Below are 12,667 nucleotides of genomic sequence, written 5' to 3' on the forward strand. Positions count from 1 at the left end.
CGGGCACAAGTGCCCCAAGGCTCTGCCGCCAGGGGGCGCCCTCGAGAAGCTGGCGGGAGCGCACCACGTGGCTGTGGGCGCTCTGGCGCAGGCGTCGTGGCGAGGCCTCGGGTCGGCTGAGACGTGGGCGCCCATGTAGTCGGGCCGCGGGCGGGCGGACGGGCGGGCGGGCGGCCAGCCGAGGTGCCTGCGCCCCACCACGCACAATGCTGCCCTGGCTCGGGCCGTGGGGCACAGGCCGGGGGGAGGCGGCGGGGGAGCCAGGCCTCTCCACAGCCGGTGACCACGGCAGCGGCGGCGGAGACTGGAGCTCTGGGGAGGAAACCACGGAGGAGCCCGGCACGCCCGCGCAGGGCAGGTGAGGGCGGGGCGCGGCCGCTAGGAGGCGCCCTGGGCACTTTGCAGACCCAGGCCGAGGTCGCCCTGGGCCTGGGGTGCCGGCCCTGACCCCGGCCAGCCCTGGGAAGGGCCGCGTGGAAGAGCATGTCCTTCCCTCCGCACAGCAGCCCACGGCCCCGGGCGCTCAGCCCGTCTGAGACCGGAGCAAGGCCGTCGCCGCCCTCCAGTCGCCTGGCCCCCGAGCAGGCCGCCGCCGAAGAAGCCCCAGGTAGGCACCAGGTTTGCTGTTTTTACCCACAAGGCCCCGGGGATGCAGAGCCTGCTCCAATCTCGTCTCCCTCTCCTTCGTAGGACCTCTTTCTCCCCAGGTGACCGCCCCGGTCACCACCTCGAGGATGACCCCGCTGCCACTCTGGGATCCCAGCCACGAGGCTAATGCCAGACCTCAGCTGGTGGTGAGTTGGGAGACGTGTGGGCTCTGTCTCCGGGGAGCAGGAGGTGCCATAGGAGATGGAGCTCAGTCACTTCCTGCTCTCCACAGGGGCCCGGCTGTGGGTCGGGCGTGTCTTTGTCCAGCAGGACACTGTGTCATCCTTCCTGGCCTATGTATGACGCCTGGGGTCGCATCCCTACCTCAGGGCATCCAGAAGAGCGGGTGGCCAGGGATGCAGGTACTGTGGGAGGCGCCTCGGCTCACTCGGGAAGCTGGTGCTGCGGTGAGGGCTGGGAAGGGAGGCCGGGCCGCCAAGCCAGCAGGCTCTCCTCCTCAGGGCTCCCGGTGACGAGCTATGACGATGTCTTTCTCTTGGACCCTCTGCTCCCCTGTGGGCAGCGTGTTCCCCTCTACCTGTCCAAGCCCCCTCAGCAGGTAAGAAGAGTGCGCCCCTTCATTCTCCCCCTTCCTCCGCGAGGCCCGGAGGACAACTTTCCCTTCCCGTGTCCTCAGGCGGTGGGCGCTCGGAGGCTGCTGCTCCCACCTCCCATCGTGTCCTCCTCGGTGCGGCCCTCGCCATCCCAGGCCTGCTCCTCCGCCTGGCTCAGCGAAGCCGAGATGATCGCCCTCACTGGCCTGCTGCAGATGAGCCAGAGCGAGCCGCGCTCTCAGGCCCCGGCAGGCCCTCTGACCTCTGCCAGCTGCCCAGACCCTGTCTCTGCCGCTGAAGGCCCAGGCCCCAGGGGTGGCCAGAGCTGTTGTGGGGGCACTGACCCGTGCCCCACGCAGAGCCCGGATACCCACTGTTCATAGTCCCTCCCTCCTGAGTGCTGGCTTCCCACAAGCTGTTCCGTTGACAATAAATCCGTTCGTTTGCAAACCAGACTGCAGCCGGGGACAGTGGGCCATGGGACGCGGAGGAGGCGGGGTCCTTCATTCCCCCCACGCCTTCCTTCAGTCTCCTCACTCACCGTCGCCCACTACTTGGGGTGGGGAAATCCACTGAGCCGAGACAGTCAGGGTGCAGAGCACCTTTAATGGGGAGGTTGGGTCCACCGGATGTGACTGGGCTGTGCTCTAGGAAGCAAGGACTTGGTCAGCTCGGCCAGGCCCCGAGAAGGGGCAGGTGAGCCTGACTGGCACCAGAGAAGGACTCAGGGGCAGGTGGCTGGGGGGGCTCTGACGAGATGCCTGATGCTCCCATCGATTTTGAGCTGGGGTTCTCGGTTCTCTCTGACTTGGAAAAGTTGAGTGAGGATAGCTCTTGGGCTCAGAGGACACAGTGACATCTAGTGTCAGCTGCCAGCCTGTGAGGGGACAGACTGTCCAAATTGGGGTGGGGATCTTCGTCCATGGTTTGGCCACAGCTAGCTTGAGACCAGTTCTGTAGGAATTCCTCAGGGGGATAAGATCAGGGGGGTTCGGCTGAGAGGGCCCACACTTTGTAAGGTTTGGGGGTTTTGTTTGTTTGGTTTTTGGGGGTTGGGGCAGAGAGAGGGTCTAGAACTTTGTAAGAGTCTAATTTCTGGGGAGAATCTCTTCCCGAGGGTTTCTTAGCTGGAAGTGACAGCCAGCAAGGGACTTGGTGGCTGCAGGGCCCCTTGCATGCCGGAGCTGAGCTGGAAACTTTTTCTCCTCTTTTCCTCTCTTCCCTGACCAGTGCTCGGGTCTCCTCCCCGGACCATCTCCCACAGTTCTAGAACTTGATGCTGGCGTAGCTATGTGGGCTCTCCCGGGGGGCTGCTCCGGGCACCTCCAAGGGGGGACTAGGTCCAGGTCCACGTAGTTGAGGCAGTTGTCCAGAGACCCTGGCTTAGCACTGTTCATTCCTACATAGTCTGGGATGTACATGTAGTCCCCAGATAGTTCTGAACGTTGGGAAGAGTGGGTCTGAGCCTCTGTGGGTCCCCATCTGTCCCTAGTGCTGCGGGGGAAACCCTGATGCCCAGGTTCGGGTTCCCTGGCCTTGAGCTCGTAGTACAAAGGCCCTGGAAAGAATCTATTCATGGGCATGTATTCTGTGCCCTCAGAATCCTGAAGCGACTTGCCCAGAGCTACCCTGGCAGGGGTGGGAGGAAGGCCTGGGGGTGCCATCCACATGTAGTCACCAGCCTCTCCTCCCCCCATGTGCACGTAGTCATCCCTGACTCCCATGGCGATATAGTCCCCATCCAGATCTAGCCCCTTGTAGGAGGGGGCGGGCCTCATCCTTTCCAAGGCCTTGAGGTAGTCCTGCTTTTCTCTCTCACCGGGGCTTCGTGGTTGTGCTGCAGAAGTAGGGGTTTCATAGGGTGCCGGGGCAGGGGCTGCAGAAGCACTCTTGGGAGGCTCTCCGGACGGTGGCTCATCCTTCCCACTGCTTCCACTGCTCCCCAGCCTCTTCATGGCAGCCAGGACGGTCTCGTGAATGCTTTGGGCCACCACTGCATCAGGCGCCTGCATCCACAGCTCCCCGGGACCCGTGGGCGCTGAGCGCCCGAGTTCCAGGAAGAAGAAGGAGTCCGCATGGCCGCAGCGGCGCACGCTGAGCAAGGACAGGCGCAGGGCCGGGGGCGGCGATGCCCGGCTGTCTCTGGAGCCTTTGCTTCCTGGCTTCCGCAGGAGGCTCAGGGACCCCGAGCCCAGGCACAGGCGATAGCTGCCGCTGCTCAGGCCTCGGGCTCGGCCCAGCCCCTTGGACCGCAGTGTCACAGGCCAGACGTCCTGGAACGGGGCGAAGATCCAAGACTCGGGGGCCTCTCGGGGACTGAGACCTGGAGAGAACAGGCAAGTCACTGGGAGGCCCCCAGGAAACCAAGACGCGTGAAAGCTTGAGATCTGAACCTTCGGTGATCTGGGGGAGACGGGTTCTGGATGAGCTGAGCTGGCACCCCCCTGCCCTCCCCGTCGCCCGGGGCTCACCCATAGCCGAGGCGGCAGCCGCAGCGGCGGAGGCGCGCACCTCCAGCAGGGCGCTGTACCACACTTGCTGCTCCACTTCGCTGGCCGCCGCGACGCCCAGGCTGCTGTCGCTGGTGTAGACGACGATCAGGTGGCGCTGGCGGGCGTCGGCGCGCTTGCTGATGGTGCAGGCGCCCTCCAGGCTCACGCTGCGCCGGGGTCGCGGCGGGCGGCAGCCGCCGGCCAGGAACTTCTTCTCGCTCTCGTAGCACTCCAGGCGCGGAGGGTCGGCGCGCAGACGAAAAAGCGGCGGCGCTGGGACTTCTGCTTCCGCAGGTGGCCACAGAGCCGCACGTCGGGTGGGCAGGGCCAGGGAAACGGCGGGCCCAGGGACGCGTCGGAGGACTCGGCCCCGGGGGAGACCGTGGGACCCGCTGTGGGGCCCGAACCTGCCGGCTTCATCTCCAGCCAAAGGCAGTCAAGCGCCCTCGGAAGGACCGATTCGGATAGGGTCCCCTGAGCCACCACCGGCTGGGGACGAGGAGCAGAGACCTGGGAGATGGCAACGGTCTAGTGACCCTGCATCTCCCCACGCCCTCTCCCGCCCTGAAGTCTGGCGCACGGGGAGCCTGCGCACCAGCGTGAGTGTGTCCCGGTGGCCAGTGACACCAGGACTCCTAGGTCTAAGCTGACCCAGCTGGTCAGTCTCGCCGTTGGCGTCTCCACCCCTTCAAGTTAACCCTCCCACGCCCGAGCGCCGGAATCTGAGTTTGGGACCCACCGGCTAGAGTAGGAGCCCTGCACCGCTGGGACCGAACTTTCGCAGGGGCGGGGAGTGTGCGGGCGTCTCCACCAATCAGCTGACGGGATATGGGGGTGGAGGAGTACGGCCTGGGGCGGCCTCGGGCAATCCCGAACGCCAGACACCAGGGTGCAGAAGCGCTGTGCTTGGTAGAGATGGGACGAGGGATTCGAAGAGCGGCCTAGCGGGCCATCCCGACGACGGCACCAGCTCCCCAGGCCGGAGCCACCCGCTCAGCCTCTACCCGGAGTGTCCCTCTCCTTCCCACCCAGGGGTGATTTGTGTGCCTTGGCTCCCCAGTCATCCAGAGAGCATGGCTGCTGACCGCTGCAGAGCTTCTAACTGCGGTTCCTCAAAGAGTTTGGGGCGATTGGATGTCCCAGGACAGGGACACGAGTAGACGGGCCCCTGGTCACGCCCCGTACCCACCCGACTCCTCTGCATTCGACTTGAATGCCACTGAAAGAGGAGGTCCTTTCTCAGGGACACCTTCAAAGTTCCCCTCACCACCAAGTCAGAATGCTGACCTGAACCAGACAGCGGCTGTGGTCACAGAAGCCAGGTTTCTGTGGGAGATGCCTCGTGACCCTTTGCATCCTGAGAGGTTAGGGTGGGGTCAGAGGTCAGACTGCATATGCGTACACACACCGTGAGTGCACATGGCTGTGGAGGTCAGAGCACGACCTCTGGTATCAACAAGAGCCAGCACCCTTGTTTTTGTTTTTTTTTTTTTTTTTGGTTTTTCCAGACAAGGTTTCTCTGTGTAGCTTTGTGCCTTTCCTGGAACTCACTCTGTAGCCCAGGCTGGCCTCGAACTCACAGAGATCCGCCTGCCTCTGCCTCCCGAGTGCTGGGATTAAAGGCGTGCACCACCACCACCTGGCTAGCCCCCTTGTTTTTGAGACAGGCTGACCCGCTTGGAACTTGGCTAAAAGATTAGGCTAGCTGGCCAGGAGGCCCCAGAGATCTGTCGGACTCCACTTACCCCGCACTGGGATTACAAGTGCATGCTACCACGCCCAGCTTCTAAAATATGTATTATGTGTGTTGTGCAGGTTGCCTGCGCGTGTAGGTCAGAGGACAACTTTGGGAAGTTGGTTCGTGCCTTCCGTCTTGTTGAAGCAGGGTCTCTTTCTGCCGCTGTGCCGTGTACTCAGGGCACGCTGGGCTGGGAGCTTCAAAGCTAGTTATTTGTAGCCTTGGCTGTCCCGGAACACACTCTGTAGACCAGGCTGGCCTCGTCAGGAAGTGCTGGGATGAAAGGCGTGTGCCACCGCTGCCCGGCTAGTGGTAGTTGTATATATTTATATCTTGCTATACTGTGCCGGGATTATGACGCATGCCATGAATCCCACTCTTACGTGGATTCTGGGGATCAAACGGGCCACCGGGCTTGCACAGCGAGGACCCCGCCAACCGACCTATCTCCCAGCCCCTTGGATCTTTTGTTTTTCCGTACTAGGAGCACTGGTACAGATCGAGGGGTAGGAGTGGTACGGTGCAGTCGGTCACAGCGCAGTTGACAAGCAGTGGGGTCTAAGCAGACACGGTGACCCCCCAGTGCTGTGACCAACAAAATCCCCGTGGGGAAAGCTGAAGGCATAGAGAAGAAAAGGCCCATCTAACAAGTAAACAGAAGCAGCAGAACTTGGGTCTTTTTCTCAGGCTAGTCCAAGGGCGGCCCAAGCAGAGGCCCAGGGCCCACCTGTAATCTGGAATACTGGAGAAATTACTTGAGCTGGGCACCTGAACACCTTTCCAAACGCCGCATTGAGAGCAGATACCCAGTACCGACATTCATCATCCGTATGGGCATCGAGTGCCTGGGGCCTGCCCAGGTGCTTCCCAGCCAGCCAGAGCCCCACCCAGGGCAGAGAGAAAAGCTCAAAGTCCAGCTGGTAGGCCCTGGAAGGCAGCCCTGCGGATAAAGCGCTTTTTGCAAGTTTGTGACTTGAGCTGGGTCCTCAGGATGCATAGAACGCTGGACATGGAAGCCACAGCCGCAACTCTAGAGCCCCCAAGTGAGATGGGTGGTGTGGACGGCAGGACCCGGCAGCTGTTAGCCTGAGGTGTGTGGTGGCAAACAGGTCTCCATCTCAAGGGAAACAGCCTCACCCCCTCAGGACTGATCTGAAGCTTTCCAGGAAGGGTCTCTATCTCTTCCTGCCTCCCTGAACCTGGTCATCTTGCAAACATCTGTCCTTGTGAAATCCCATCTGCTGTCACAGAGACGGCTCCAAACGCTCTGTGTCATTCAGCCCTGGAGCGCTGGGTAAAAGATAAAGCAGGAAGCAGCAGTTATCCAAGGACCTGGGGTGTGGACTAGCAAGAGCTAGATGTAAACAGTGCCAGGTGACTTGGTCTGCTGGGTACCAGGAAAAGCCTGGCTTACTTCAGTTGCCATAGCAACAACTCTGCTCTTGGCCCTGCTTTGACATATTTTATGATCTGAAACCCCAGCAACCCAGGCAGTGGCATATTTGGGGCCCTGCTAGGTTCAGGGCACACGACGTTATGAATTTTGTTAGCAGGGGTAGGAATCCATTTAGCGGAGCCTGTGGATAGTCCCTGGGATGGCTTATTCTCTGGGTGTGTATGTTGTGGGCTGGGGCAGGGTGGGTGGACAGGACCAAGCTATATAATGAGTTCCATCAATCATCCCACTCTGTGGGTCCCATGTGGAGAAAATTCCAGAGGTTCAGCTCCAGCTTTGTTACCCACAGAGGCTACCCATGGGTGACCGGCTGACAGATGGGCCCCGGAGCCAGAGGGCTGTCACCTGCATAGTATGCTAGAGCATTGGCCAGGGCCTGTAGGAAGGACCTGGCCAGTGTGTGAGTCAAATGCAGTGCCAGCCTGTGTGTGCATGTGTGTGTGCACACGTGGGCACACACACCTGTCTAGATTTACAGTGGTCAGGAGAGGCTGACAAAGAGGAAGACAGGCCTACTCAATCTGGGATGTTTCCACTGGGTTTTGCCACTGGTCTGGAGAGGCTGTATCGGGGAGGGTGCTGGGCCCTGCCTTGCCCCAGCCTCAGCCTGTGCCCAGGGGATGTTAGAGGCTAAGCCAGGGCAGATTCTCAGCCTAGTATCTAGTGCTGGCCAGGGTCCCTGTCAGACAGGGACCAGGACAGACAGACGGCAGCCAGCAGGTCCTGGCCCCCCGCAGCAAGTGGGCGACAGGAAAGTCCCTGGGATACAGCACAGTGTGACTTAGGCCCAGGGAAAAGGGGCCTCGCTTTAGGGCCCTTTAAAACTGAAGCGATCTGGAGCCAGAGTGAGGGAAGCTGGGTGAAAGAAGCCTGGGACTGTGGAAGCCCTCACTCCTGGCTGAGAGCAGCGGAATGAGGGGAAAGGGGAGCACCCGGAGACGTGGCTCTTTCGGGAGTGTTTGCCCAGGATGCAGGAAGCTTGGGCCTGATCCCCAGCACCTCGTAAAACGGTGTGGTAGCTCAAACAGTGTGGTGTGGTAGCTCATCAGGAGTTTGAGGCCAGCTCAGGCTACAGAGCGAGTTCCAGGCAAGCCAGGGCTACACAGCAAGATCCTGGCCCCAAAACAGCAGCAGCAACAGAGGCAGCCTGGCAGGGGGCACACGCCACACACCGGGAACCTTGGTGTTTGGGAGGCAGAGGAGGCTGAGCTACACAGGCTTGGTGGTGGTGGGGAACAGAGTGACCCTAAGGATGACCATAAGAAAGAAAAAAGCCGGGCAGTGATGGCGCACGCCTTTAATCCCAGCGCTCGGGAGGCAGAGGCAGAGGCAGGTGGATCTTTGTGAGTTCGAGGCCAGCCTGGGCTACTAAGTGAGATCCAGGAAAGGTGCAAAGCTACACAGGGAAACCCTGTCTCGAAAAACAAACAAACAAACAAATAAATAGAAAGAAAGAAAAAAATCAGACGGGAAACAGAAAAATACGGAAAAATCTGTACAAAGGCTAGGGGCCAGCTGGGTGACCTCCCTCCTCCCCCCTCCCAGGAGAGGGAAGGAGGGAGGAGGCCAGGCCTGTAGGAAACAGCGAAGGATTGAATCTTGTTGCAAAAAAGGAAAGCCAAGCCTGGCTTAGCAAACAGCAAGAGCAAGAAATCTTTCCAGAAGAGTCTGGTAAGTAAAGTAATGATAACCCAATTCCCACATCCCTTTGCAGGTCCCTGTGGAAGGCCCAGAGAAATCCTAAGAATGAAGAGTTTAAAGGGCCAGGAACCCTTGGCTGAGGTCTGCAGGGCGGAGCCTCTCCAGGCCTCTCCGGGGTAAACAGCAACACCAAGCCTCTTCTCAGCTGGAGGGCGAGTTCTTATCCCCTGCACAATCGCCCAGACAGACACCTGGCTGCTGAGTGAGCAGCCTCGGGTAAGGAACTGCTGGAGGTTCTGAAGCCCTGGGGAGGGGGCTGTTTACTCACCAAATCCCTCCCCTGTGGCACCTGCCTCCCTCCTGCCTGCCACTACTGAGCTCCCGCCCCAGATGGGGACCCCCCTCATCCCTTCCTCTTGCTAACAGAGGGTACAGTTCAGCCTTTGGTTGAGGTCACGTTTATCAGCCCAGGCAGTGCGGATCGGAAGAGCCACGTCAAGGATCGGTCGCGTTGACTGATCTGTGTCCACTCCAGCTGGCACAAAGCAAGACACCGAGAGCCACTTTTTTTTCTTTCAAATGCAGTCTTTTCCAACATCGCCTCCAAACAAGCTTTGGTGCAGATATTTAGGAGCAGCGGGAGGAATGTGGAGAAAAAAAGAACAGAACAAACTCCCCAGCTAATCACAGCCCTTTTATCGGAAGAGCCTAGCTAGACTCTGGGGTACACGTTCCTGTGTTTGTGTGTTGTGGAGAGAATGAGGACATTTGGTTGCTCACCCTCTACCCCTTGGGCTCCAGGATTTACTATCCAGGCACAGACAGGGGTTACCCTGTTCCTCAAATTCACAAGAGGAGCCTAGGCAGGGTCCATGAGCTACAGCCTCATGGATTCTAGGCAGGTGCTCTACCACTGAGCCACACCCCAGTCCCTCACTGGGGGATTCTAGGCTGGTGCTCTACCACTGAGCCACACCACAGCCCCTCACTAGCAGGGCTCACCACTGACCACACCCAGCCCTCACTGGGGGATTCTAGGCTGGTGCTCTACCACTGAGCCACTACTGGATTCTAGCCTTAACTGACTTTTTTTACTTTTTATCTTTTTAGTTGATTTTGAGACAGTCTCACTAAGCTGCCCAGACCAGCCTTGACTTCACTCTATAGTCCAGACTAGCTTTGAACTTGTGATATCCTCCTATCTCAGTCCCCCAAGTTCAAGGATTACAGGCCTGCGCCAAACTCAGCTCAGTCCCCCAAGTTAAAGGGTTGTCTGGGAGAGGAAGAATGGCTGGGTGTGTATTTGTTTACATCTGTGTGCATATATATTTATGTATATAATAGGCTATATTAGAAAATTCTCTATAAATATAAAACACTGGTATCCAAACATGACACAGTTAACTAAAGTGCTTGAGAGAAGCCGGGCACGTGGACTCCGCAGGTCAAACTCTGCATCCTGAGTGCCAGGATGGGGGGCAGCCTGGGAAGGGAAATGGAGGTGGAGAAGAGGGTGTGGCTGAGCCAGGAAAAAAACAGAAGTACTGGACACCAGAAGCTTCCAGTCCCGGGGCTGTCAACACCAGGCCTCATCTTTACCCTACATTCCCAGCTTGGTCTCTAGCTGGGAGGAGCCAGGCAGCTTTGGAAGGCTGGCGTGGGGCGGCTGCTCCCTCGGGGAGGGGGGAAGGCGGCTGCCGGGCTGGGCCTGACTTCTCTCCACAGGCCAGGAGGGCCGGGGCAGAGGCTGTCTTCATACCGACTAATCTGACAGAAATACACGGTTTGGGGCCTCCTGGGAAGGGTGCCTTTGCTCCTTCTGGGCTTCTTCCTGGATAGGTGACAGCGAGCAGGGAGGAAGCCCCTGGGCGGCCGAGCAGGCGGGAGGCCTCGGTCTGATTCATCAACAAGCCTCAAGCGCCTCTCCTGTTCCCAGATCCTTAACCCTGCAAGCCAGGCCCAACCCCAGCCTCAGACCCACAGAAATGCTCCACAGGCAGATGGTCAACAGGGCTCTAAGGGGACAGCGGAGCCCCCACCCCGGGGCAGGGGAGAGCTCCTTCCTCCCCCAAGGACACAGTGCTACAAGAATGGGTTTGTGGTTGGAGGTTTGGAGGCAAAGGCTGAGGCTCCGGTCTGGAAAGAAAGAGCAAAGGTTAATAGGTTAGTGGGGGGGAAACTGTAGAGGCCACAGAACCTAACTGCGCTTGAGGACCACAGAGCACGGGAGATGGAGGGGATGTGAAGGGAGTGGAATACAGAGGGGGCCTGGGAGATGGGTGTGCGATACCCCCGTCACCCAGCACTCAGAAAGCTGAGGCAGGAGGATCATGAGTTCTAGGCTAGTCTGAGCTACAAAGTGTGACTCAGTCTCAAAAAGGGGGGGGGGTGTTGGCTCTGTGGGTAGCATTTTCTGTGCAAGCACGGAGACCTGAGCACGAATCTCCGGCGCCCACGGAAAAAGCTGGTGTGGTCACACGTGCACCTGCAACCCCCGTGCTGTGGGTGGTGACCGCAGGCTCGCTGACCACCAGGCTAACTGTCCAGGTTCAGTGAGAGGAAGAGAAGGCGGAGAGGGGTAGAGGACACCCTAAGTCCTCCTCTGGCCTCGGTGAGGCATGGGTACACGCACGCACTCAAGGACGGGATCTTAGCTATCCCACATCACCATCTTCTGGAAAGACGTCTCCACTGCCACAGTGTGGTCCTCACCATGAAAGGGTTGGTGGAGATCCCAGACACCTGGCTCAGAGGCCTCTGCCCCAGCTTGGAGGGTCCCAGGTCGCCAAAGGAAGAGCCTAGGAGACAAGGGCAGTCGTGTGGCTGAGTGTGTCCGTCACCTTCCCGGAGGGGAGCCACTGCTCTATCCCCAGTGAAGACCCAAGAAGGGCCCTTCCGGAATTCTCAGAAAAAGTATGGAGTCATCGACAAGGGCAGACCTACAGCTCATCTGGTCCCCCTACTGGTCAGAAAGAGTCTCTGTGTGTGTGCAGTTCAGGCAATCTCCCTCCCCGTCTCCCCCCACACAAGTTTATCTTCCTATGATTCAAGCAACTGTGGACTAAAAAAAAAAAAACCTTTAAAAATCTTTGGCTAGGCAGTGGTGGCGCACGCCTTTAATACCAACACTCGGGAGGCAGGGGCAGGCGATCTTTTAGTTCAAGGCCAGCCTGGTCTACAGAGTGAGTTCTAGGACAGCCAGGGCTACATAGGGATCTTGTCTCAAAAAAAAAAAAAAAAAAAAAAAGGGGGGTGGGGATTTAGCTCAGCGGTAGAGCGCTTGCCTAGCAAGCACAAGGCCCTGGGTTCGGTCCACAACTCCAGAAAAAAAAAAAAAAAACATTAAAAAATTTTAAATTTGTATTTACGTGTGGGTGTGCATGCTTGTGCACAGTGGTTTAGAGTACATACTGCTCTTTCAGGGGGCCACACTGGGTTCCCAGCGCCCACACTGGCCAGCTCACCAATGACAACTCAGGTTCCAGAGCATCTGATACCTTTTCTGGCCTTTGGGAGTACCTACACATGCTCACGCAGAGACACACACACATGTAAACAGAGGTAAATTCAAAAATTACACCTCTGGGCGGCGCACGCCTTTAAATCCCAGCACTCAGGAGGCAGAGGCAGGTGGATCTCTGAGTTTGAGGCCAGCCTGGACTACAGACTGAGTTCCAGCACATCCAGAGTACACAGAGAAACCCTGTCTCCACCAAAACCCAAACCGACCAAACAAAATATAAAGAAAGATTACATCTGACACGGGTCGGAGCCCTCCTTGTCTTTAGCGGGTGTTTACAAAGCGTTTCTGTTGCATTAGATCGTAGGCAGCCAGCACAGCGGCACAGTTATGTAATCCCAGCACCTGGCAGGCCGAGGTGAGACGATCATAATAAATTCATGCTAGCCTGGGTTACATTCTACAAAACCTATCTCAAAACAAACAAACAAACACAGATAAACTAAAAAGGCTGGCGAGGTGGCTCAGTAGTCAAGGTTCCTGCTGCCAAGTCTGCCGACCTGAGTTCAATCCCCAGGATCCACCCGGTGGAAGGAGAGACCCGACTACCACAAACTGTCTTGACCTTCACAGCAGTGATGTGATATGTACACCCCCAGCCCCCAAATAACTCTTAAT

The 12,667-nt window shown here is 58.3% G+C and overlaps 3 protein-coding genes across 4 annotated transcripts in view; 1 reads left to right on the forward strand and 2 right to left on the reverse strand.

Annotated features, from left to right (window-relative positions):
* Window positions 1–20: 20 nt before the first annotated feature.
* Sap25 (Sin3A associated protein 25) lies at window positions 21–1,657 on the forward strand. 2 transcript variants are annotated; one of them, XM_028861437.2, is made up of 6 exons: window positions 21–358; window positions 504–607; window positions 691–794; window positions 881–1,010; window positions 1,110–1,207; window positions 1,286–1,657. In XM_028861437.2, exons 1-6 carry the CDS (start codon window positions 207–209, stop codon window positions 1,583–1,585), a joined length of 888 nt encoding a protein of 295 aa, XP_028717270.1. In that variant the 5' UTR covers window positions 21–206; the 3' UTR covers window positions 1,586–1,657. The 2 variants fall into 2 exon arrangements, with proteins under 2 accessions (XP_028717270.1, XP_028717269.1); XM_028861436.2 differs by having other exon boundaries at window positions 507–607.
* A 719-nt stretch (window positions 1,658–2,376) lies between these two features.
* LOC114686777 (insulin receptor substrate 2-like) lies at window positions 2,377–4,912 on the reverse strand. The gene is given in 4 exon segments (XM_028861439.2): window positions 2,377–2,539; window positions 2,542–3,525; window positions 3,674–3,952; window positions 3,955–4,912. Coding segments are annotated over 4 exon segments (1,494 nt in total). The 5' UTR covers window positions 4,115–4,912; the 3' UTR covers window positions 2,377–2,468.
* Window positions 4,913–9,620: 4,708 nt separating this feature from the next.
* Agfg2 (ArfGAP with FG repeats 2) overlaps window positions 9,621–12,667 on the reverse strand; it is a 36,819-nt gene continuing 33,772 nt past the window's right edge. The window contains exons 13-14 of the mRNA XM_028861443.2: window positions 11,242–11,327; window positions 9,621–10,665 (exon numbers count right to left, since the gene is read on the reverse strand). Of these exons, the coding sequence (XP_028717276.1) occupies window positions 10,612–10,665; window positions 11,242–11,327 (140 nt within the window). The 3' untranslated portion in view covers window positions 9,621–10,611. The remainder of the gene's footprint in view (window positions 10,666–11,241; window positions 11,328–12,667) is intronic.

The sequence above is a fragment of the Peromyscus leucopus genome, chromosome 23 (genome assembly GCF_004664715.2).
Source record: "Peromyscus leucopus breed LL Stock chromosome 23, UCI_PerLeu_2.1, whole genome shotgun sequence".
NCBI lineage: Eukaryota > Metazoa > Chordata > Mammalia > Rodentia > Cricetidae > Peromyscus > Peromyscus leucopus.

Bases quoted from the DNA above. Each gene is read 5' to 3' on its own strand.
- Sap25 (XM_028861437.2), top strand. From the start codon at position 207: ATGCTGCCCTGGCTCGGGCCGTGGGGCACAGGCCGGGGGGAGGCGGCG. The intron at 359-503 runs GTGAGGGCGGGG...CCCTCCGCACAG, and splicing joins GGCACGCCCGCGCAGGGCAG to CAGCCCACGGCCCCGGGCGC. The intron at 1,208-1,285 runs GTAAGAAGAGTG...CCGTGTCCTCAG, and splicing joins TGTCCAAGCCCCCTCAGCAG to GCGGTGGGCGCTCGGAGGCT.